The 26,608-nt window shown below is 39.2% G+C and overlaps 1 protein-coding gene across 1 annotated transcript; it reads left to right on the forward strand.

Annotated features, from left to right (window-relative positions):
• LOC122968760 (stromelysin-3-like) lies at positions 1–25,425 on the forward strand. The gene is made up of 8 exons (XM_044334221.1): positions 1–732; positions 8,420–8,697; positions 14,811–14,954; positions 17,388–17,521; positions 17,683–17,897; positions 18,035–18,239; positions 19,586–19,846; positions 20,016–25,425. Exons 1-8 carry the CDS (start codon positions 619–621, stop codon positions 20,141–20,143), a joined length of 1,479 nt encoding a protein of 492 aa, XP_044190156.1. The 5' UTR covers positions 1–618; the 3' UTR covers positions 20,144–25,425.
• Positions 25,426–26,608: the final 1,183 nt, after the last annotated feature.

The following is a 26,608-nucleotide window of genomic DNA, read 5'->3' on the forward strand; positions in this document are numbered from 1 at the left end:
TTAATGCAAGTATTAACAATGGAAACCACACAATTACCCATATGTTTGGACTATGACAATTTGTAGGAAAAAACAGAAACAAAAATTCTTTTAAATTACACACGTCACAATTCTTTAACTGACAGGAAATACTTAGTTTTTAGTGTGTAGTTTTGTGTGTCAAACTACAAATAAGCAAATTAAGTTCTGAAAATCTTCACAATGAGCTCATTTCCTGTAGACTACCAAATTACATAACCCCGAATTAACAGTTACACAGCAGTTACCTTTGGGAAATGATTGAAAAAAAAAAAGTTTGACACACAAAACTACACGCTGAAAACTAAGTACTTTCTGTCAGTTAAAACACCGGCAAGAGTCAAATTTATGAAGCGTTTTTGCACATTTCCATTAGTCGTTGTACAGTTGGAGTAAAAGGGGTTAACTGACGTGTGCAGTGTAGTTGAGCACTTGGGAGCTTGTAAAAAGTGTCATTTGAAGAGGACAAAGAAATCCCCCTGCAGTCATTGATTTCCACAACACATCGTCTTCCACAGCTCGGCGGCGGCAGCGTTCATTAAAGCTCCTGCTCTCTTCTCTGCACACCGTGTCATTGTTTCAGCTTGTGTCTGTGCGGACATGATGCAGGCTGTCGTGTTTTGCAGCAGCATCTTGCCTTTGCACCTCTTGCTCTGCGTTCACTCTCTGCCAGTGCTGGAGCGGACGGCCGTCAGCAGGTACAAGCAACTACAGGTGAGTGAAACGTTACTTTAGCTGCCAGAGATCACGCAGCCTCGTGCAGGATGCGGTGAGTGTGTATAACAGAAATAGAGAAATGGAGTTAAAGGCACAGGTCATGGTATACAGAGGAATTACATTATACTGAATTTGTTGACTTAGTCAATCACTCAAACTTTATTTGTATAGCATCTTTCGTGCAAATTAGTGCATTTCAAAGTTCTTTACTAATGACTGACAAGCTGGTAATAAGACAGAACAAATGTAAACAGTAAAACAAATTGAGACTAATGCACAAGAGAAAGAGATGATGAAATAAAAGTAATAAAACCAATAAAACAGATAAAAAAATAAAATAAAAATAATGTAAAATAGACAAGGACAAATACAATCGGTGAGAGGGAATAGAACATTTTAAAACATGAATATAAGAAATATGTACTTAAATAAATAATGGCCATAATAATTCTAATTAAAAAGCCAGGCTTATATCAACACTTCCAGCTGCTCTCAGATCCTCGTCAGACTGCTCCAACAGCTCGGTGCTTCACCAAAAGTCTTTCCTGCGCTTTGGAACAACTGAAAGCCTCGTGCCAGAGGACCTGATGGACTGTCCTGGTTCATACACTGAAAGCATGTCAGACAGGTAGGCTGGTGCATGACCATGAAGTGCTTTAAAAACAAGTAAAAGAATTTTAAAATCAATACAGAAACTCACAGGCAACCAATGTAAGGACTTTACACATGGGTGTAATGGTCCTAGTCAGCACTTTCATGACATGTTTCTCATAAAACTGCTAAAAAATGGTGAAATTGTGCTCTGCTTTTTATGTGCTCAGTTGTAATAAAAGGCAGAATTTCAAACGGCAGTTTCATGCAAGGCTATATGTCAACTTTTAGTTCAAACGGAGGCCTGCCATGCACTGCAAATGCTTTTCCACTTCATAATAAGCTTGATTTATCTGGCTGATATGCTATTAAAGATGTGAAGTTTCTCATTGAAAGCTGGTGCCTTAAAGGATTATTGACCTCGAGGAACTCAATGGTGCTGTGGTTGTGATGCAATAGCAGTGTTTGTACTAGATCGGATGTCTTTGTAGATTAGAATCAACCATTCCTTTTCTTTCAGGAAAAAACAACAACAAACAAAGCATTGTGCATATTGTGTCATTGCACTATATATCCAAACAGAACAGTCATTTGTGTCAAACTTTTTGCAACTTGATGGATGCCAGGCCAGGTTTCCGGTGTGGCTGTCTACAGCATGACTGAAAGATTCACATTATGCAGGCACAGGCAAGTCATCTGGCAGTCTGTGGAAGCTAAAAAATCTGCTCATTTGCTGACTCGAGCAGAAAAGCAGAAAACAGCAGATACAGCCACTCAGAAAGAAGCACATCAGGCAAACAGACACTCAGAAACTGAGCAACCTGCCACTGAGACTTCTGTACGCATATTATACTGAGTTTCAGCGAGAAAACAACAAGCCACACCAAACAGGACGACGCTGCAAACACAACCAAACATCAGTATTCATTATATGATCCAAGATATTTAAGCACTTAATCTTCATAGTCAAACCAGACTTGCTGCTGACAGATTAATCTTCCCCAACATTCAGTCAAGCCCTGACAGCATGCATGAAGCCACCCCATAAGACCCTTTGTGACTACAAGTAAATAATTTATGTTTGCTTTTCTAGTTTGCTAATAATTTGTTTATTGGCATATTCAGAAGTTGCTCTATAAGTGCATTTTATGTGGAAATCTATGAACGTAAAGTCAAAGATGTTTAATGAGAGGTTCAAGAGGTTTAGTAAGGGATGTTTACAGTGGAGGATCAGTCTCTTATCCACTCTTCATCCTGCAAACATTCCACCCCCTTGGTACTTGTATGTGTGCACAAAACACAGAATACTTGCTGATATCTGGGAGCTTCTGCGATTAAATATTTACCTTTGAGAGAATTCATGTACATTATTTATCTAAAGTTTGGACTACATTTTATCTGCCCGAGAATGTCCGTGGGAGTACATCTTATCACAATTGTAGTGTGGTGGTTTAGGGAGTCAGATCAGATTCTGCACATGTATTGTTGCTGCAAGTTTTGAAGTTAGTCATTCACAATAATGTCAGATCAGCATCCTTGAAACCTCTCATAACACACCCCCATGTTATGGTGCAGACACACTGATGTCATGACTGAAGTGGGAATTTCCAGACATCTGGTCAGTGTGTGTCATGCAACTTTATGGAGGTTTGTAAAATAGATTTCTGTGCCAGTGTGTGTTTGTTAGTGGTGCACATTTTTGCAGTCTTGTGCATGCTCATACCTGCATGCACACTTTGTATTTACATGTTTGAGTGACATCAACAAAGACTCCCCAATGTAACAGATGACACCTATTAAATAAAACAACAATGCTCTACTCTGTAGACGGGCTCAGCACTTAATTTGGGTTGAAGCTCGGGCACGTCCACAACCACAGCCACAGTGTCCTGTAGTGACATGTTAGCTCCATCTCCTGGATTCCCCCGACATAGAAAAAACTTTGTTTCAGGGTCATGTGATTTTGTGCTTATGCTTTTTAAATGAAAACTTGCCCATACACTTGTGGCCTGTGGCTTCATCTTTGTTGAAGTGGTTAAAACCTCTTCAACCCTGCCAGACAAATCAGTTGGTCTATTATTATGTGCTCATGTTGTGCATGAGAGCTGTGTTCAAACTAGCATAAGTTTATTTTACAGTGAAGATCTCAACTAGAGCTGACACGATTAGTCAATTAGTTAATCATTAATAATAATAATAATAATAATAATAATAATAATAACACAAGTCAACAATTAGTTAGACATCATAAAATGAATAGGCAACTATTTTAATAATCAGTTAAGTTGTTTCAGTCATCTTTCAAGCAATCATTCACTTCTCAGAGGTAAGATTTACTGCTTTTTTTGTCATAAATGATAAACTGAAAATCCTTGGGTTTTGGACCGTTGGTCAGACAAATCAAGCAATCTGAAAATGTCACTTTAGGCTCTAAGAAGTTGGGTAATGGTATTTTCACGCAGGTCATCGGCCATTTCTGCTGATTATGACAGGCTGATTTGTTGCCAACCCCTCCGCCGCCTGACTGTGCTTCCCTCCACAGACTGTTTCACCCTGACGGTCCCGGTCCTTCCTCCGCAGGCTCCACTTCACTCAAGCTGCTCGTCAGACCCGCTGCTTCTTCCCACTTTAACTTTAATAACAAACCGGGGCTCAGTGCCCTGGTTGGATCCACAATTAGAACCGGGGCTAACGTTAGCTGGGAGGCTAGCAGAGGCTAGCTGGCTGTGCTTTCCTCTGGTCATGCTGCGGCTAACGCTCCGCTAGCCTCTCAGCTAACGTTAGACCCGGCTCTCAATGTGGATCCAACCGGAGCACCGAGCCCTGGTTTGTTATTCAAGTTAAAGTTGGAAGAAGCAGTGGGTCTGACAGGCAGCTTGAGTGAGGTGGAGACTGCGGAAGAAGCACCGGGACCGTCAGGCAGAAGCAACCCGTTGAGGTGCTGCTAAGTTCGGCTGCACAGATAGGAAACACTTTGGCTGACAGGATGTACCACTCTGTTTGGGGGGGAAAAAAAAAAATCTTTTTGGTTTATAACGGCAGTTGGCAACCAGCGTATTAGGTGCATTACCGCCACCTTCTGCTACGGAGTGTGGACCAGAGATTAAATCCTACACATTAATCCTGCTCCACCCACTTGGCAAATTCATTAAAGTTTTAAGGCTTCCTAAATTCTTCCTTCATATATTGTCTTTCTTGATCATACATACGTGCATCCCTGGTATTTTTCACATTTTATAGACACAATGTGCAATCAATAAAATAAGTGACAGATTAATAATAATGACAATAATCATTAGTTTCAACACTAATCTCAACATTTTCTTATATATACAAATGTATTAGAATTATTCAGAAGAGAACTAGAAATTTTTCCTTTGATGAACTGATGCAGCAACTGAAACATCTGACATTTCCGTTAGTGTAAGCATCATATAGCTTCAGTTAAGGGTTAGAACAAGCAGATACAAAACACATACAGTATATGTGATGTCATAAAGTGAGGAAAACTTCAAACTTAACTTTTTGGAGTAAACCACTTTTAAAATATTGTAAAATAATACAATATATTGAGCTTTCTATTAAAAACGTCTCAAACTCACTCGGATGAGATAACCCTGATGACATCATCAGGGCCAAGATAACCCTGATGACCCTGATGACATCATATCTCTATCTATGAATATGTACGTTCATTTCAAAAGTTTAACTGCTGGACAAAAGATGTGTCCTACTTCATTGTAAAGTCCATTCTCAGTTTATGTGCAATGGAGGCTTCAAGTTTTCACATCACACAGTTTTCATACTGGACAACGTACTTGCCTGTTGGCACCTACGTCCTATCAGACTCAGGCTTAAGCTTTATGGCACATACTTGTGTTGTTGTCTCCTGACTAGATCCCTGCTTGTGTTGTATCAGTCTCAGATGTACGTCGCTTTGGATAAAAGCGTCTGCCAAACGAAAAATGTAAATGTAAATGTAAATGTAGTCTCCAAATAAGTTCTGATGTCACAATAATGCTGCTGGTGCGTTTAGGTGTTACACTGAGATTTAGGGTGAGCACAGAGAAACTTTCTCCTTTTAGCTGATGCATGTGAAAACAAACTGCACATTATTCTGCACAGTGGGGCTCAAACATTCGACGGAAGTAAAAGGAAGCAAAACACATTTTTTAGTCAAGGGGACTTTAAGTATTTCAAAGCCATGCAGGTGCCAAAATTAAGTTTAGACATGGTTAATCAGAGATGCGTTATAATGCTCTTTTGCTATTTTTTCCCTGCCTTTCAACTAACTACAACTGGGCGATGCTCCAGCCTCATTAACCCTGATTAGAAATATATGGGTGTAGAGAAAGTATATATAGTATGGACTCTAATTAGACATATTTAGGTGTCGTAGGAATGGCACTTGTGATTTGTGGCCCATTAATTACCCATCTTTAAGCACTAAGGCACACTTCTCTTCTCTAGACAGCATAATGAACGGATTGATTTGGCCCAGATGGCACACCTGACTTAATTCGAGAGACTTTGTTGTTTTTCAAGGCTGTCTGAGAACCAGCGTGGCTTTTGATTGTCAAGTGTTTGAACAAACATCTGTGTTAAGCCATAATCCTTGTACATTAGAGCACGTTTGAAGCTTTGTTTAAGCAGGAAATTCCTCTCATTCATGGTCTTATTTGCTTTAAAGTCATGAAGGACAATTAATCAATAAATTATACTGTTTAATTAGACTCTGCACTGAGGGGTGGGGACTTGTTTAGGTTGCTAGGTTAAGGTAACTCGAAGCTAAAACGGTCCCTTTGTCTGTGGAGAGAGAATAATCCTGTTTGTTTTATCCCTAGTTTTGCAGAACAAAGAGCACAGGTGTTTGTCTTAGCTGGCAGATTAGTGGTTGTTGGAACTTTTCTAGTGTAGATTCATATATCATAGGTTCATTCTGACAAGCATTTTATTACATTAGTTCAAAGCAGTGAAACTGTAGGTGGTCTGATATCAGATGAAAACAGCACAAACATGTTTTCCAGAATGAATGACAGTAATACTTTCCATGTTTTGAATCACATTCATCTCAAATAGTGATACAAGACAATGATTCACCATCCCCGTTACAGTTCTCACCTAATAATTTCCACCCTCCTGCTCATTCTCAGCTACAGTATTTTTTGCGGTCAAGCTTGTTGTCTTCTTGTCTTAAAATGTCCCACTCAGCGACTCTGAACCTGAATTGTACCAACAATTATAAGCTAGTGTAATAGCCGACCCTGCTGGCTTGAAACAGTCATGTCAGCAGAATAGAAATCAAACTGTATCAGCAAGTAACTGACTTCATTGTGTGGGGAAGGTTGGCCACCCAGCATAGCAGCATATGACATTCATAAGCTGCTGTCATCACATGGATTTATGAGCTTAGACTCTCATCTGACTACAGCTCTTGAAGTTTCTTAAAGCTGCTCTAATCAATATTTTTATATTAACAATGGATCAAATGACTATGTATAATGTGTCAAGTAGTTGCTTATAGTGACGAATTATCACCAACTCTGCAGTCCCCCTCACCTCTACAGGTTTACATTAAGTATATTTTTAGAGGCAATATTAGAACGAAAAGAGAATTCATATATATTTGTTACATATAGTATACCTACATCAGTGACTTCTGGTCCAACTGACACATCAGTCAACAAATCTGAATCAGTACAACTCAGCACAACAACTCCACAGCCTTATGACAGCACGAAGACGATCAAGAGGAAAAGGAAAGTGCCTGAATCGAGTCCAAAAATGTCACAATAAACTAAGATCATTAGAGTTTACCGCCAAATATCCTCAAATTATATCAATATTTGGTAAGTCCCATCAGCCCTAAAGGATGCCATCAGTCAAATTTAGCAGCTGTGTATTTAAAATCAACTATCCCTTGCTGCAGCCAGTAGATTGGAGTGGGGTTAGGTGTTTAAATTGTGAAAGATGATAAAATGTACTTGTGAAGGTCTGAATGATAGCTCTAAGATAATTTATGCAACTATTCTAAGTCATAGTCTAGCCTGCTCCCTGTGAGACCCACCTAAGTTTGGCCCCATGGGTTTACAACTAAAACAAAGACCTTCATGGACAAGAAAAAAGTCTGTGTGACTGATGGTCAATCACAGGGTTACTAGAAAAGTATTAAAACTGTGTTTGATACAGTTCATTTTTGGTAAACAAGATGTCCTTGCCTGCACGGAGGGAAGCTCGCACTACGAGACATTGTAGAGTGTTGTTACTGGGACAGTCACCATCATTTTGTTATGAGACTGTCTAGTCATTGTAATGGTGCCACTGTACTTGTAACACTCCTTCACTGGTTGAGCCTTTTGACTGTAAATTGGAAGATCTTTTCCACTGAAAGTATGTGGCTCTTTAGCACTTCGGGAGCAGTGTGGAACAGATAATTTAAGCAAAAGTCTGGCTCTGTGAGACAATAAAAGTCTTACTCAATCTGCAGACAATTAGTTGCCAACAATTTTGATCAACGAATCACTTAATTCATTCATCATACAGAAACATTCTCTGGTTCCAGCTTGAGAGGATTTGCTGTTTTTCTTTGTTTTATATCATCTGACATATTATTGGGTTTTGGATTGTTGGTCTGACAAACATGTTATTTAAATCTGAACTATGGAAAATTCTGGCACTCTTCACTATTTTTATTGACAAAACGATGAATCAGTTAATCCAAAAAAGAAATTGATCATTTATAATTAAATTAATTGTTAGTGCCTACCTAGTGCAGTTCTAGGTTGGGTCTAATGCTGAAGCTATATCTCTGCAGGACTGGAACTTGCTTTTCAGTGTCTGTCCACATTTGCTATTTCCCAGTCTCTCTTAATTGTTCTGTATGGAAGGTGTGGTGTGTCCACCTTATTACTCTGGACTTGTTAAGCAGGTAATCATTGTTAAAGTAAACAGAAACAGTAATTTCAATAAAAACAATTCATGAAGTGATTTGTTAAATTCACATTTAAAGCACACGGCTAATAAATCAGTAATTAAAATAATACAGATGGTTGTTGTCTGTATCTGTCCTCAATGACTGTGCCTGTGTTTGCAGGGATGGCCTCACAGCAACAGTCATGTTGATCTGAAGAAGGGACGACATGAACAAGACACGCTCAATGAAGATTACCATTTGAAGTCTGCACTGCCCCCAAAAAATGACACAGAGTTCTGGAAGCGTCCTCGCTGTGGAGTCCCGGACTATCCCACCTTAACACAGGTCAGCCTGTCATACTACAACCTGAAGGAGACGGGAGGACTGAGCAGACAGCAGCGCATGAAGCGATTTGCACTCTTTGGAGGGCGCTGGGAGAATACTGACCTCACTTACAAGTAAGAAACACAAACATTCTGTCTGTAAATACATTGGAAAGACTCAGTTTTACAGCTAATGTGAACTTTTTCGACAATGACTAAGAAATGTTTCATGTGTTTTTTTTCCCTGGTGATTAGCTGAATATATTACAAGATAAATAAAGTCAAAGTCTGCCTGTCTTAAATCACAGTTAATAGACAGCTTCTCTTTGCAGTTTGGCTCAAGGGTGTCATGACCTCCAGAGAAACAAATCCATTTCAGTATGTTGGAGCAAAACAAAACTGAAGGATCAAGTTTAGTAAGGAGCTAATTGTTAGTTACATGAAAATGTGTTTACATTTTAACTTTGCACGAAGCATTGTGGTGTAGATTGTTTGAAGATTCAGTTTGTGAAAGCAGTGAAGTAGGGCTGCCAGCTGCCTCGTAAATTCTGGAATCATCCTGTAATTAAAAGTTAGATTACCCAATAATGATTGTAGTAGATACTCTGTTATTTATGAGTTTATCAGGGTGGTAAGTGTGACAAAAGTAGAGTTCTGAATCAAGTCAGCCTCATTCTGAAATACTTTGTGTGTGTGCATATGTTCTTGTGTTAACAGTCTACACAGACTCTTTTTATTGTGCAGTGTGTAAACTCAAGAAAACATTTGAATAGGATGACAAACAGATTGCGCTCCGTGGGCTTCAACAGTGTAACTGAGCCTGTAAAGTATCTATGTGTGAGCAGTGGGCAGTAAACATTCAAGAAAAACTTGAGACACTGGTGTTTTTGCCAGTAAGAAGAAACATTGATTTAAAAATAAAACTTCTATTCTACATGCAAAATCAAAACATCATATAACATGAATACTGGGATCCGTGGGAATGCTCATCCAGTTTCTGGTACATTTCACTGTGTGTACTGATAACTGTTGTCCTTTCAGCCCTATGGAACTTTTAGTGGCTTGTTTTGGTTCAGTCTATTCTCATCAACCGTGTTTCCAGCAGCAGCATACAATTTTTCAGAAGAAATGCACTGAAGAGCAGCCAAAGTTAGCAGTTAAGTGGTGAATATAGTGAAGCATTTAGCACTAACCCCCTGAGATGTTTCTCTCAGGGGTTGATAGAGACTAAAAAAAATGCTTAAAGGGAGAGAGAATATTAGACTAATAATCACCAGGTGGCTAGAAACACGACTCTAAAAGAATGATAATGTTGTTCTGTGTCTGCTGGATGTAGGCAACTGTTCGCTAACACACATCAACTTCACAGGGTAATAATATGCCTTGTTATGCTGCCCCCATGTGGCCAAAAACTATTTTTAGTTTTGGCCTACAGATTTTGTGGCTAAGTGGTGTCATACCCGGATATTTTTCATGCAGCTAGCTAAAAACAAGACCAAAAGTCTATGGCCCATGGGGTTTCTTTGAGGTTATAGTTAGGCACGGCAGTGCTAAGCTAAATGCTAACATCCGCATAGGCTACTAACATGGTGACAGTGATACACTGATGTTTCAGAAGTAATGTTTACTGTGCTCATCAGGTTAGTTTAGCATCATAGCTCGCTTACATTTATCAATTAGCACAGAACACTTTTTTTTTTTTTTAAAAATTTCGAACATGTTAAAATAACAAAATAAAATATATAGGAAACGAAACAAAACAAAACAAAAATAACAGCAAACTTAAAACTAAAAGAAATGTAAAAAAATAAACTAAAAGAATAGAAACAATAACAACAAACAAAAACAACACAAGTCAAAAAGAGACTCTGTACCAAATGATATTATTCCAGTCCACCTCTATGTTCATTCATTCTGTATCTGTTCAATATGTTATTATATTATTATATAAGATTTGTTTAAACTAACTGCTGATTTTTTACTCATTACATTACATTACAGTTGAGGCTGATGGGAATGTCATTAGTTTCAGGGTGGGGGTGGGGTGGGGGGTTTAACTGTGTACACCACAGCAAGGCAGTATGTTCAAACTCTGCTGACTTCTAATTTTCATTTTTGACACGAGTTTCCTTACACAGCAGTAAGCTCATCATCTGTTTGAAGTGAGAAGGGTCTCTTAACACTGTCAGTGATACTTGCCAGAGGTAAAGAAGTTCGGATTACATCCTGTCTGATGTGTCTGAGCTCGTCCACACAGCTGAACAATAAGAAGGAACCCATTCTCTAATCACTGTCTGTTAACACAATATCACAAGATCACTGAACACTGAGGGTTATGACCACCATGTATGCATATAGGCTTACTTTGTTACGTATTGCTTTTTGAAATCAGTATACATTTTAAACACTTGGATCAAACTGATTTGGGATAAAAGTAAAACCATGCATGGGAAGAAGTGTGAAAATGTAAACTGAGAAATGGCTTCATTAAATCTATGTTGAGAACTGCTGTGCTGCATTGCTTGACAGATGAGAGTTTTAAGACCTTTACAAAGTATCAGGGTTCATAAACTTAACTGAATTGACCTTGTGCAGTCATTTCATGATCAAACACATTGGGAAGCATGGAATGGGGTTATATATTTGTTATTTTATTTAAGAGGGACAATACCAGTAATGCAAATAAACATAGGTACATATGGAAAGGCAATGCATCAGATGAAACAGATTTGCAGCTCCTGTCCCTGGTTTAAATTTAGGTTAAAACAACTATATTAACAAATGGATTTAACAGATTCAGGATGTAAAAACAACAGAGCAGCTGCATTTGTACAGGACAAAAATGAAAACATCAGCAGGAGAATTATATCACAGTAATAATAACTCCCCAAAAACAGAAAAGGCAGAAATATTGTCAGAATACTTAAGCAGTGTATTTGTGAACAAACCTGAAGGGCACATACCTGAATTGCCAAGATTGGAAGTTCAGCAAATAGAACGTTTTATAATAACTACTGATACAAAACTGCTTCTACAGAATATTAACATCTATAAATCACCATGTTCAGATGCGATACATCCTAGGATTTTAAAGGAATGGTGTGATTGCTGAATATCTAACAGTATTATATAATCAATTGTTTAAAGAATCAATTTTACCCTGTGAATGGAAAGAAGCACAAATCGGTGCAATTTTCAAAAAAAGGAAACAAATCATTAGCGGGAAGCTACAGGCCAGTTAGTCTGACATTTGTAGTATATGAGACAATGGAAAATCTAATCAAGACATACTGTACAATGTTGACCATCTGAAAACAGACTTTTTAGCAATAAGCAGTATGGATTTATATCTGGAAGACTGACTACACCTCAACTTCTCACGGTTCTTGATAAGTGGTCAGCAGCTTTGGATAGAGGACAGTCAGTCAATTGCACATATATGGACTTCAAAAAAGCTTTTGATACAGTTCCTCATTATAATCCTATTGCATAGACAACAGAGTTACAGACTGCATACATAATAGGAAGCAGCAGATGTGTAAATGGTGCCACTTCAGGCTGGAAACTGATGATCTCTGGAATTCCACAGGGACACGTGCTGGGCCCTGTACTCTTTTTTTGTCTATATAAATGATTTACCAAGTGTTATATAATCTCATGCATTTCTTTTTTCTGGACGACACAAAAATATTTAGAATAATTACAAAGGACACCGACACAGCCCATCTGCAAGAAGATCCAGAAAAATGTAAACATTTACACACTGGGAATTCAAATGATAACATAGTTAATGGTACAGTTGGATAGTTCAGCGAGTGGAAGAGAAAAATGATATAGGTGTAATGGCTGATAGTTCTGTCATCCACTTTTGGAATCCACTTTTGGAATAATAGGTATGATTTAAGAGGGAACTCATTAAAATTATTAAAATTATTCCCACTAAAGTGTTCCTCTGAAAAGAATACATTCTGGTCAACAAAGGATATTTTGTATAATTATAATGCTGATTTTTGATTATTTGTGAAATTATTGTTTGTTTGTGATATTGTTTTGTTGTATGGTTTATTTATTGTAGTTGGAGAGTCTAGTGTGGAGGTTTTATATCTTGTACCAAAAAATTTACAATAAATTTCAATAAATTTCAATAAATGTGTATATGCATGTGTCATGCATGGTTCAGAGCTGTCTTACTTACTTGTTTGAACATACAACATTTTTTTTTCCTGTTTTAATGTAATCAATTAATATGGTTCTGGAGCTGTGTTACAGGAAATTTTGAGTATTAATGGAAGTAAGACTGTCACCGATACCAGATATAATGATTTGCAAAGTACTTCAGTGTCAGGTAGTTGCATGATATAATTATATTTCACCAAGTTAGCCTAAAAGTAAAATATAGACAAGTATTTTGTAAAAATATACTTACTAAGTACCGTGACTATGTCAGCACAAATCAAGTTGGCTTGGGTGTAACAATAAAGTAGAATTAGGATTGGTCAGAGTAAATCTGTAGTTACTGTACCTTTTCTCTTCTCTCCTTATTTCACAGTGCTTGTAACACTCCTTCTTTTCTTCCTACAATTTATAATTCCAACTGTGAAATGCATTGTTATAATACACTGTTCTTAAGCAGGCTGTAACTTTCTGCTTTCAGCAATCACATGCATTTTCTCCAGGAAATGTGTTTTTTAAATTTTGATGGTGTACACTTTAGCTACAGGCTACAATCATGCAGTGTAAAAGATACTACCAATCCACACTAGACTTGGAATTTCAAGGCTTTCACATGAGCGCTTTTATCCATGGCAGCATGTGTCAGCAGGTTCAACAATTGTATGTACTATATTTCCTATACATTTTGTGGTATTTTAGTGTTTTTGGTAATTATTATGAAATTAAAGTGCTTTTTGGTAATTCTACTTTTTTAGTCTACCTTTTGTGTCATTCACTCGTGACATGAAGACAGTACTTCCCAGCTGCTATGGGAGGTAGACATGAAGTGATACATATGGCCACGTTTTAAATGCGCAAGCTCAACGACAAGCTTGTGATACACATGGCCATATTTTAACCGCGCAAGTGCCAACGACACGTGTGGTAGGACTGTGTGGGCGTCTCCATGCGCACCTGCTATTTTGTTTCATGTATGTGTAGCAATGCAAAGTGCAAAAGGGCTGAGTGAAGGTGGATATAGATCAGTAGGTGTGGTGATGATTAAATACTGTCTCAGCCAGTCACGTCACTGCTCTCATTGCTCTGAAACAGCTAAGCCAATCACATTTAAACATGATAACGACAGCTCAGCAAACAGAAAGCTTCTCTTGAGGAAATGTCTGGATGGTTCAGAGTGCCGACATGAACACACATCACTACAAATCTGCACCCAAAGACAGATAGAGTAGTTTTTTTTCATTATAAGTTGCTATAATAACAATAGAAATCAAACTTTTTTTTTTTAAAGGCTATATTTGGTGATTGCATTGGACCGACGCAACTATAGAGCCATAACTCTAATGTAGTTCACCTTGTAAATGGTCACGAAGTTTAGTAATTAATGTTACACAACAGCGTTTGCATCACAATGCATCTCAAGAATAAAACAAGAAGCACAACTTTTGTTGAAAAGAAAGTTGAAAAAGAGGCTGATGAGCCCTGCTAACCTGATATCTCCATCATAAACTCATAAACAGGCAGGATATCGAGTTATAACACAACCAGTTTGATGTATGAAGAGGTGTGTGAGGTTATTCTGTAGCAGCCTGGTAGCATCAAGTGATTTAATGAAGGTAAACACAGTGAACGACCATGTGTAATGGTACTGGTACAATAAATATTTAGTTTGCTCTTGTTGATAAAATCACAGCAGCAACAGCAGTAGATTGATGCTGCTCCAGAAACAGATGTGGTCCTGAGACATTTGTTTTTCAACCAAATTTCAACCAAAATGCAATAACTGGCTCCATTCTGCTAAATGAGCCTCCTCTGCACCATGGCTCTGCGTTGCTCACCAAAATACTACGCAGATGGGCAAAGCAAGTTTCAAGGTCAGGAAAATACCAGAGTGCTGCTTGCACTAGTCATTGTGCCTCCATGAAAAGAGAGCCCTAAATCTTTATTGGAAAGTTGAAAGTACATACGGAAAGTCACAGAAAGTCAGCCTATGCAGGAATTTAACATGGTTACAGGACACAAATATGTTTTTTCACAAGTGCTGTGTGTGTGTGTTTGTCTTTGTGTGTATCCAATAGGATTGTGCGTTTCCCTTGGCAGATGAGTGAGGACAAAGTGCGCCGGATCTTACAGGAGGCATTTGGTGTGTGGAGCGCAGTGACTCCTCTGAGGTTCACAGAGGTCACCAATGACAAAGCTGACATCATTATTGACTTCAACAGGTAAAAAAGGCTCCACAGCAAGCACCAGAACACAGTTTTGTTGTTAATAGGCACAATTTTGCTTAATGATAGATTTCAGAGAGCAGAGCTGCTCCAGATAATCTCAGTTATTTGACCTTGACATGCATCTCTTGGATCTCTTGTTAAAGAAAAACCAAACCAGATGTGTCCTAGCCGGGCCCGATAGAATATCACAAACATGAATGAATGCAACACAGGACTTGTTTGGCAAGATTTATAATAGCGTGCCTCCAGCTACGTTTTTTAAAACTCAGATGAGTCATTTTGGAATTTGGTTTACAATACTTCCATGTCATAACAACTTTACACCCACATTACAGTCTCATAACCACTCTGCCAAGCCCCTTTTTTAGTTTGAGACTTGACCTGTGCAAGTTACTTTCATAACTCGCTTTCATCTCTGCTGTTAGGGACTATTTGAAGATTACTGCGTTTGGAGGGAAGCTAAATCTTAAATTATATATTCACTTTAAAGAGAAAGCAAGGCCCTTAAAGGATCCTTCCCTTAACTGAAAACATAACAAAATAGTTCAAACAAATCAAGCTGCTCTCTATTTGTGAATAATTAGCTGCTAAATTAAAGTTATTGCAGCCACTCAGTGAGTGAGTGAGCACGGTTGACAGCTCTGTGGGTGCTGATGAACTTAAATTTCACAATATTTTCACCTCATCCCCAGGGTCTTGATCATAAAAATTGATCAGAACATGTTGCAGCCAGAGCTGCTGAGGGGCATCAGCCCACCCCAGATTGCAAAACCAAGCATTCCATTCTTGTATTATTGAAAGCAACTTTATAATGAAACTGATGCAGTTCAGCTTTTAGCCTTCACTCAAGTTGTCAGGCAACACTTAACAAAGAACATGGAAACAGGAGTATGAAAGTATGAAATAAAAATAAAAGACAACAAACATTTCTTACACACAACTATTAACACAGCAGTCAAAAAGGTATTTGCACATACTGTATGTGGCCGAGAATGAGTTTAGTGTATGGACATGTGGTTTTAGACCAAACAAATTCCTGAACTCTCGCAAGTTATGGGGTTGTGTTTACTGCTGTATATACTGTACATGACACCATGTTTGGTCCACATATAGGGGAAGTGCATCAGTACTTTTAACTGAGGTATACTACAAAAAGATTCAAATATATTTTATTGTTAAAATGTTCTTTAAGTACATACTGAAAATACAAAAATTTACAGTAACGCTATAGATTACAGCCCACAATTTACAGCGTAATTATTCCCAATTTACAATGTAATTCTTAGTTTAACAGTATGTAGCAATACATACATGTATGTACAAGAGAACAAGATGTGAAGTTAGGGAATAAGGAGGGGACAATCTGGCCATTAAAAAGAATTTATACTGTAGGTACTTTTTAAAGTAATGGTTACCTTTTCTAATATTACTGGTATACAGTATGTATGACCTACTGAGCAACAATCTGACATATGGGAGGAACTTAAGGAGAACTTACACTATAAGAATCTTAACCACAGGCATTTATTCTATTATTACAGGTTACAGTATGACCGTTACTGAGCAATAAAGCTGGAAGTTTAGGGGAAGATGGGGTAATGAGTTCTGTAGTTCTGAATGCAGTAAGTAGAAAAGCATTTTTATGATGTCCTGTTACTGTACAGTATGTAACAGCTGTGAACTTGCTTGCTGAGCTGTGTTGCTCAGTAGGTCATGCTGTACCTGTGATATTAGAGGAGGTACCTGTTATTTTTAAAATACCTTCCGTATAAATTCTTTGTAAGTTACCAGATTGTCCCCTCCTTATTCCCTAACTACACATCTTGTTCCCTTGTACCTACATGTATGTATTGGTACATACTGTACTGTGACACAAAAATGGACACAATTGTAAATTGGGAATAATTACACTGTACGTTGCAGGCCGTGATCTAAAGTGTTACCAAAATGACAAGAATTTTTTTAAAAACCCAGAACTTCATTTGAAAAGAACACAAGCTATAAAAATAATCACCATAGTCACCACAGTGAGAAATCCAAATGAATGCCTCCTAAAAATAAACTTTTGAGGATAAAAAAAATGCAATGCATCAATTTAGTAATCCCGTAAGTGCTCACAGATAGGGGCTGACGTAAATGCTAGCAGGTTTGTTCTTGTTCATGTAAATTTCGGCAACTACCAAAGGAAAGTTTTTCTCTCCTGACTGCAGTAATGTTCAGGTTAGCATTTCAGCTTTCACAGAGCACATGTTTACTCAACTGTGCCTCATAAAAAGGAAGAAGGTACTTTTGGATAAATCAGACACCCTAAATGATGCAATTTTAAACAATTTTTGCTTTTTATCTTCCCACCTGGATTTCCAACATGCTAAGCATAGAGAAATATCTACAAAGGGGTGATATTACATAATAGATGTGCTTGTGTAGGTACTGGCATGGAGATGACTTACCATTTGATGGTCCTGGAGGAATCCTCGCCCATGCCTTTTTCCCCCGAACACACAGACAGGGAGAAGTCCACTTTGACTATGATGAGCATTGGACTGTGGGCAATGATGTGGGTAAGTACATGTGAAAAATGTTAAGGTAAACAGTGGTTGTGCTTTATGTTGAAAGAACCTGGTTTTAAAATTCTTTAAATTGACAACTTCCCCGAAAGAGTAACACATTCATCAGCTAATTTTAGTCTCACTGTCTCTTTATCCTTTGTTGTCCCGTTTAGGCACAGATCTCCTACAAGTGGCAGCCCATGAGTTTGGCCATGTCCTGGGCCTGCAGCATTCTCTGGAGCCGGATGCTGTGATGTGCCCTTTCTACAGCACCTCCTACCCACTGAAACTGAGCGAGGATGACAAGAGGGGCATCCAGTATCTGTATGGCCCCCCTCTGCATGCACCGCCTGAGATGACAGAGACCAATGAGATTGGCATTGGAGTGGTGAGACAATAATACTGGGATTGGACCTCAAACCTACATGTACTGTTTTTACAAGATTTCACCAGTTTTGTATTTTGCAACTTACATGTTAGTGCACACACAAAAATTCCCCCGCTGTGTATGTCGTTGTGCCCCAGCCGGATGCCTGCAGAACAACCTTTGATGCTGTGTCCATGATCAGGGGAGAGCTGTTCTTCTTTAAGTCTCGATATGTTTGGCGTATCCGTGATGGGCAGCTACAACCTGGCTATCCAGCCTTGGCTTCACGCCACTGGAGGGGCATTCCTGACAACATTGATGCTGCGTATGAAGACAAGTCTGGCAACATCTGGTTCTTCCGAGGTTGGTCATAATAGAGACTAACAAGAAAAGTTTGCTCCCTGCCGAAAACTTGCAGTTGAAATTAATGAAATAATTGAAATACTGAAACAGTTGAATAGGTCAAATGGTATTTAAAATAGATAAATTGGAAGTGCTGAAAGAAGTTAAAATATAAGTTAAAGGGCCCAATCTTTGCAAAACCAGCGGCACAGCACAGACCACAGTCAAGTGGATACAGGGTGGGATGAGAAAGAAGACATTATAAGTGGGTGTGTTAGAGGCTGCACCAGTTGTGGCTAGTCATATTTGCTAATTTCATCCCCTTTAAATACAGGGATTTCCCCGTCATGTTAATTGACAAATAACAACAACAATTGATGCCATTATTTTTGAAAGCATCCTCACTTAACTTTTAGTGCGTAAAACTTTTGCACAGTATTGTATGTACTGTATATAACTATTATTGTTACGGTGGAAAATTTCTTGATGTGGCACCTTTTGTATTCTTAACCAGTATGGAGGAAGCCATCTTATTAGCTGTGTCCAATTTTATATAACCCTGCTCTGCCAAAGTCAACTCCACAGAAGAGGTGTTTGCAGTGAGACAGGAGTGTTAGGTGATTTAACTATGTTACCTTTTTGTCTGGTTAGTGGGCAAGAGCGCAAGTAGTTGCTATGCAACTAAGAATGTAGGATCACCCACCTCCTGAGGATGCACAAATAAATTTGACATTGCCACTTTCTGGTGTGATCTGGCACTTAATGTACACATAAAACATCCATCAGCAATGTCTTTCCTGAAACAATGTCCTGGTTACTCTGAAAAATTCAGAATATGCTGTCAGTTTACATTGAAACCTCTTTCTACTGGACAAATAAGCAACTTAGCAGCTGAAAATATTTTTGTTCTTGCTGACCTCCAGTGATTTAACTTCTTAGCTCACTGCAGTGATGGAAAGGGTGCGTCAGTACATTGTGATTTCACTGTTGAGTGTGGTTACAGGTGCAGCAGAGCACTTACAACCACATCTATCAGTGATATTGAGTGTGGTCAGCCTGAAGTGGCTTTTCAGTCTAGTGTTCAGTTACTGTTTGAGATGGATGAAGTGACTAAAGATTCATTGTAGAGAAGACGACAAAACAAAAATGAGACAAAATAGGCTCAATCACAAAAAAGTGCAAAAAAAAGTATTCATGAAAATATTTTTTGTTATTCTTATTCTTATCATTGCTACAGAACTTTCAGACCAGCTGTAAATGTTTTGTTCTGGATTAGGGCACTGCCTTGAAGAAAACTAATGGTGAAATAAATCCAGGTAAATGAAGTTCAAATTTTGGGTTTTAAGTCCATGTTCATATCGTGACAGGTGGAAACTACTGGGTGTTTGATGCAGAGAGGAAGATAACAGGACCAGATTCAGTGCAGCAGCTGGGTCTTCCCGTAACAGACATCCAAGCAGCTGTGAAGTGGGAAGAAGACAAAGTCGAGAAAGTCTACCTCTTCAAGTCCACTTCTTACTGGCCCTTCAATCCTCGCGAGAATCGAGTCTCTGATGTCCACCCGCGCAGCTTGCATGAGTGGGGAGGAGTGCCCCTCCAAATTGATGCAGGTTTTCGGGACAGATATGGTGAGGACTGGGATGACGGGAAATAATAATTTAATAATATTAATGATAATAATAATAATAATTTCGTATTAGTTTTCTGTGCCTCTGTGCTAGTGACTGATAAAAGTCGGGAGATTGTTTTAACCTGCAAACCCATAGCTGACTGTTGCCTTCTCTCCCATCCTGACAGGCTACGCCAATTTCCTGAGTGGGTCGCACTATTGGAAGTTTGACCCTGTGGCGCTGAAGATGCTAGAAGGCTACCCCCGCAGCATCGGCATGGATTTCTTTGGCTGCTCTGCCTTACGGTCCAAATAAGTTCAAACACATACAGTACATCTGGTAAACTTCTGAAGAGGAGTGGGTTGATTTTTCAGCTTTATATCCCATACAGCACATTCTGGTCATTTTGAAAATATACTGAAGGCTGATGTATTTCATTGAGATGACTCAAAATCCATATAACTATAACGGCAGCCACTTGTCAAAGTCATCTTCTGCTGCAACCAAATTATCTTTTGAAAACAATGCATTTGTATTTGAATTTACACGTAAATTCTAGATTTTACTGTAAATATAAGTGGAACAGTCCACAAATGATTTTCTCAATTTGAAAGGACAGTAAACATCTGGAGACAGGTAATTCAACCCTGACAAAGCTTCACCCTCAGGCTTTGGTGCCAAAACCCACTGCCCAAGTACTACAAGTGTTTGTCCACATTTAAAGAGCAACTCCACTCTAGATCTAGGAAGAGCAGTACTGCTGCACTGACCTCTGTGGGTTGAAAAGTTCCTGTCTGTAGCAATGCCCTATAATGCAATGTGAACTGCCGTGGTTGTGGAAGGAGCATCCACCAAATGTTGACAGTGCAAGCAGACTGGGTGCAAGTACTCTTAAATGCCTGGAGTAGGAAAACCTGAGACAAATCAAGCAACACCTTGCTCATTAGCAAACTTGAGGCATGTATTAAGGCTTCAGTATGGCCAAATAGAATTTGTTGTTTTTGTCTGACCGTGTAAGTGCAAAAATGATTATACCTGTTCTGAATGACCACACCTGAAGGTGGGGCAAAAAGCCTGCTGTCATAGTTCCCCCCTCACTGCATCTAGGGTTGAATACTGAAAATTGAGATCCCCATATTTCCCAGAAATTCTTGTCAAAATCTGCTCCCATTTTCTTGGGAAAAATACCTGTGGATTGATGGTATGTGTCTGCTTGTGTGTCTGTGTTCACATACTGAAGGCTACTATGTACTGAAACAAACATGCCTTCAGCGAACCTCATTAACTCTACCACGCAACTGTTGTAAATACACTCTGAACCTGAAACACCATCATCATGGCACTATAACTGGATCAACTTTTTTTTTCATGCTAAAATGGCAGCCCATTGTTCAGTTGTGTGAACAAATCTGCAAAATCTATACACACAAACACTATCATCAGACAACCCCAAATCAGATTGCAGAGCAGCGTTTAACCCTAACATAACAACTAAAGAACAACTCTCCTGTTCCTCAAACCACAGAAATAACATGCTGAAACTGATGCATTACACAGATATACCCTCTCTTCCACTCCACACTAGTCTTGTTTTGGGCCTTTGAATCACCATTCACATTTCAGTTTTTCAGTGAAATAAATGGTAATAACAATACAATAATAATAGCCAAATAAAAATAATATAAATAATATCAATAATAATACATAATGAAGTGAAAACATAATGGCAGTCTAATGTGATTATCAATCTAACTCTGCGGAGTAATAACCTCAGGCGACCATAAAGGTGGTTATATAATACTCTGTAACTACTTGTAACCACTCGGATTATAAACTCCATATTCAGCAAGAAATCCCAGGAGTCTTGGGAAAAGAGTGATCTAAATATACAGTATTTTCATGGCCAGGCTCACTGGGTGCACCTCTGGAGTCACCATCTCTTCAAAAGAGATGATGACCCTTTTGAAGTTGAATTCACTTCTCTGGACACACTGATTATCCAGTAATCACAATGTTTCACCCGTGTAATAGTAATTGATGATTTTACTCAGCATCACAATGATCCATACAATAACCATCTGCCATTAAACACCACCATAGTGTAGTTTAGTATTTTGCATTTTGTATTTTTTCATTTCTGAAATTATTTTTAAAGTTTAAATCTGTTAGTTTCAACTGTTATACATGCAAAAATAACTGCTGACATTCTTTTTGATTTGTGTTAACTGTACAAAATTCATCAGGACCGATAAGTTTTATGTCCATAAAACTCACCCATAGTCTCAATGCGATGAATCATACAAATGGGGATGATTCACCACACACTCTCTCACCTCTTCACACCTGGTCAGCAGCTATGTAAAGTGCCCATGACTGCCAGATTAGTCAGACTTTCTGTTCAGGAAAGTTACAAAAATTCCTGATGCTGCTGTCGGAAATGGGATTTCAGGTGCTGTTAGACACTTTGTTTGAAGCATACTGAAGCCTTTAAGACTACACATTTAAAAAGCTGCCAACTTTTCCATCTTTCCCTTTGAAGAACACTATGTAAATTGTGTGTGTTCGTCCCTCATGTCATATAATGTTGGTTAACTGTTTCATCCATTGGAGCCACTGGCTTTGTTGCCTGTGCTTGACAACTCTGCCAGTTGTGTTTGAGGGGGAAATTACTCACAGGGGTTCCTCAAGAGTTAGTGCTCGGTCCCCTTCTCTTCTCAATATACGCCACCTCACTTGGTGCAATGAGCCACTCCCATGTATTCTCATACCATTGCTATGCTGACGATACTACTGTTCTTGCCGGAAGACCTCACAGTCTCAGCATGGAACTCGTCATGCCTTGCCGATATCGTGGCATGGATGAAGGAACGCCACCTTCAGCTTACCTTCGCTAAGACTGAGGTTCTTGTCATCCCAGCCAGTCCTTCTATACAACAACAGATCAATATCCAGCTCGAATCAGCCCAACTCATGCCCACAAAGTCTGCCCGAAACTTGGGTGTCATGATTGATGACCAACTAACCTTTAAGGTTCACGTGGCCTCAATTGCTTGGTTGTATTGATTTGCAACTCCTTACTGGTAGGTCTCCCCATGTTCAAACCTCTGCATATGATCCAGAGTGTGGTGGCATGTCTGGTCTTCAATCAGTCCAAAACAGCACATATCACTCCGCTGTTCATATCCCTCCACTGGCTCCCAATTTCTGACCGCACCAAATTCAAAACCTTGACACTTGCTTACAAAACAGCTCCCACCTACCTGAACTCCCCCATTCAGGTCTACACTCCCTCCCACTCACTACGCTTTGCCAATGAAGGGTGCCTGGTACTAACAACAGGGCACTAAGTCCCTAGCTAGACTCTTCTCTTCTGTAGTTGGAACGAGTTATCAAACTCCATTCGATCTGCAGAGTCCCTCTCGATCTTTAAGAAGAAGCTAAACACCCAGCTCTTTCGTGGACACCTCTGCACCTGATGGTCATATAAAATAAATTTAAAAAAACAAACAAACTAACTATTATCCGCTTCTATGCACTGCATGTTGGCACCTACATCCTATCGGACCTAACTTAGCTTTATGGCACTTGCTCGTGTTGTTCTCTCCTGACTAGATCCTTGCTTGTGTTGTATTAACTCTGTGAAATTGTAACATTGTAACATTGTAACCAGCTAAGTCAACACTGAAACCAGAAACTGAATTTAGGTTCCTACAGGAAGAACTGGTGCTTTTTACCACGCTAGCATTGGTCCAGACTGAAATATCTAATTATCAACAACTAACAAATGGACTACAATGAAGAGACATTGATTGCACCCAGAAGATGAATCCGATTGACTTTGGTGATCCTCTGACTTTTCCTCTAGCGCCACCATGTGGTTGGCATTTGTGGTTTGTGGTTTTAAGTGAAATATCACGAAAACTATTGGATGGATTGCCATTAAATTTGGTACAGACATTCATGTCCCCCTTAGGATTAATGATGTAATAACTTTGGTGATCCCTTCACTTTTCACCTAGTACCATCATCAGTTCAAAATCTCAATGTCTCCAATACTAAGCTTTACCACTGAAATTACTCGTGAAACTAATGACATCGACCTCAGCTGTACTTTGTTTAGTGCTAAGTAGCAAATATTAACATGCTAACACGCTAATCTCAGATGATAAACATAGTAAACTTTACACCTGCTAAATGTTAGCATTAATATTATCATTGTGAGCATGCTAGCATCCTGATGTTAGCATGTCGCTCAAAGTATCACTGTGCCTCAGTACAACCTCACAGATCTACTAGCATGGCTGTAGTTTTGCATCTTAGTGCCACCTGGATATGCATGTACATATAGCTGGCCCAGTGAAACTGATATCTGTTGTAAAGGGAGTCACACAACACACAAAAGAGCCACTCAGCATTTTTGGCAGCAAATACCTTACCTTTGCCCAGCCTTACATATCTATTCTGGCCTTTATTTTTTATTTCCAAAACATGTTAATTGCAATTGTGCTTTGATTGCTTCCTCAGTTTCCTTTGGTTTTATTTCCTGGTTGTTTGGTTCTTGAGCTTGCCAACCCACTGGGTAGTCCAAAACACTATGTAGGTTGGAGCTTGGTGGTCTGTGCAGCCAGTCATCTCCACACAGCCTCCTGTAGCCACCTCAACCACTGACAGTTTAGATCTGCACAGACGACTTCTTCTTTTGGCTGTACCCGTTAGAGGTTGCCACAGCGGATCATCCGGCTCCATTTCTTCCTGTCCTCTGCATCTTCCTCTGTCACGCCAACCACCTGCATGTCTTCCCTCACCATATCCATGAACCTCCTATTTGGCCTTCCTCTTTTCTTCTTGGCTGGCAGCTCCATCTTCAGCATCACTCTCTCAAAATAACCAGCATATCTCCTCCGAACATGTTCAAACCATTTCAATTATACCTCTCTTGATTTGTTTCCAAACCATTTCCAAAAAGAATTTCAACTCTGCCACCTCCAGCTCCACCTCCTGTCTTTTCATCTGTGTCATTAGCTAAGTTGTATGGTTTGTGCCTCCAAAATACAACATAGCTGGCCTCATAAACCTCTTGTAAACCTTCCCTTTCACTCTTGCTAGTACCCTTCTGTTGCAAATCGCTACTGACACTCTTCTCCACCCACTCCACCCTGCCTGCACTCTCTTCTTCACCTCTCTTCCACATTCCCCATTACTATTAATTGTTGACCCCAAAAGTATTTAAACTCATCCACCTTCACCACCTCCACTCCTCGCATGCTCACCATTCTGCTGTTCTCCCTCCCATTCATGCACATGAATTCTGTCTTGCGCCTACTGACTGTCATTCCTCTTTCTCCAGTGCATACTTCCACCTGTCCAGACTCTCCTCAACCTGCTCCCTACTCTCACTACAGATCACAATGTCATCCGTGAACATCATAGTCCACGGAGACTCCTGCCTTATCTCGTCTGTCAACCTGTCCATCACCATTGTTTTGAAACTCACAGTGAGCCACTCCGGCAGTCGCCATCTGTGCGTGACGCTGCCTAACTCCCAGCCAATCAAAAATGGGCAAAGAGGCGGGCCGAATGGCTGAAATAAGCCACCTAGTGGCTGGCGGACCTGTCACTCAGAGTTATAAAAAAAATTCACCCCCCCATACAGTTGTCATGAAAGGAGAAATTAGCTATAGAGACCAAAACTGTTTTGTACCAGGCTGTAAACATTTATTTCTGCTGTAAAGTTGGGCATTTTAACATGGGGGTCTATGGGGGATGACTCACTTTTGGAGCCAGCCTCAAGTGGCCATTCAAGGAACTGCAGTTTTTGGCACTTTGGCTTTGGCTTTATTTTACAGCCCCAGAGGTTGCCGCTTGGTCCTTCCACATTCCTCTCCTTGGTGCCATACCTGCCCATCACCTCCTCATCACCTCTGCTCTGTCCATTGAATGATATTCATTGACAGTCAGTATTGAAAATCAACTGTGTGTCTATTTCCTCACGTTGATTTATCTAAATTCACTCCAGACGTGTGCTACATCTTTGAATATTTAAGGTGCTAAAACTATTTTCTGCAGGCAAGGGAAACCAGTACCTCATATTACACAAATGCAAATACAGTAGATTCTAATAAAGTTCAAATAAATCTGTTCTCTCCACTATTCAGTGAACTTCTTTGGTGCATTTTTACAGAGCCATACGATAGTCCTCATTATCTGTTGAATAGCTTTGTTTCAGTTCTCTGATTGTTATTGTGCCTTCGTTAGAAACAAACATACTTTGGTTTATATTATAATCTAAAATAGTAATGTTAAATCAAGTGTTTCAGTCCTAATCAGAGAAATGAGACAGAGCTTCACTCAATGTATATTGTTTTATAGATATTACATCTGTATTCAAGGTGTTATTGTTTGTAATCAGTGCAGGACACTGATGGTTGCATTGACTTGTTTAATACACTGTGTTGTGTCTGCAATAATAGCAGTCTGGTTTAGCTTGGAGACTGTCAGTCATGACTTTAAACAATGACATCATGTCTTGAAAACTATTTTGATATACCTTCAATATATACTTAACTGTCTTCCTTTTATATTCAGTTTTTTTCAGTCAGAATGTGTATTTCTCATGTGAATAAATCTGTAAAGTTTTTTGTTTACAATAAAACCTCAAAACGAATCATTTAAACTTACGCCCCTGCCCCCAATTCTACATATAATGTAGTTCCACACAGCTTCTGGAGAGCTGTAACCTGTGTTACTGTAATCTGCTGAGCTGTAATCTGTTTTATCATC

The sequence above is a fragment of the Thunnus albacares genome, chromosome 18 (genome assembly GCF_914725855.1).
Source record: "Thunnus albacares chromosome 18, fThuAlb1.1, whole genome shotgun sequence".
In the NCBI taxonomy this organism is placed as follows: domain Eukaryota; kingdom Metazoa; phylum Chordata; class Actinopteri; order Scombriformes; family Scombridae; genus Thunnus; species Thunnus albacares.

Coding starts and splice junctions, on each gene's coding strand:
- LOC122968760 (XM_044334221.1), top strand. CDS start 619: ATGATGCAGGCTGTCGTGTTTTGCAGCAGCATCTTGCCTTTGCACCTC. Junction 17,522..17,682: donor GACTGTGGGCAATGATGTGG/GTAAGTACATGT, acceptor TGTCCCGTTTAG/GCACAGATCTCCTACAAGTG. Junction 18,240..19,585: donor CAACATCTGGTTCTTCCGAG/GTTGGTCATAAT, acceptor ATATCGTGACAG/GTGGAAACTACTGGGTGTTT.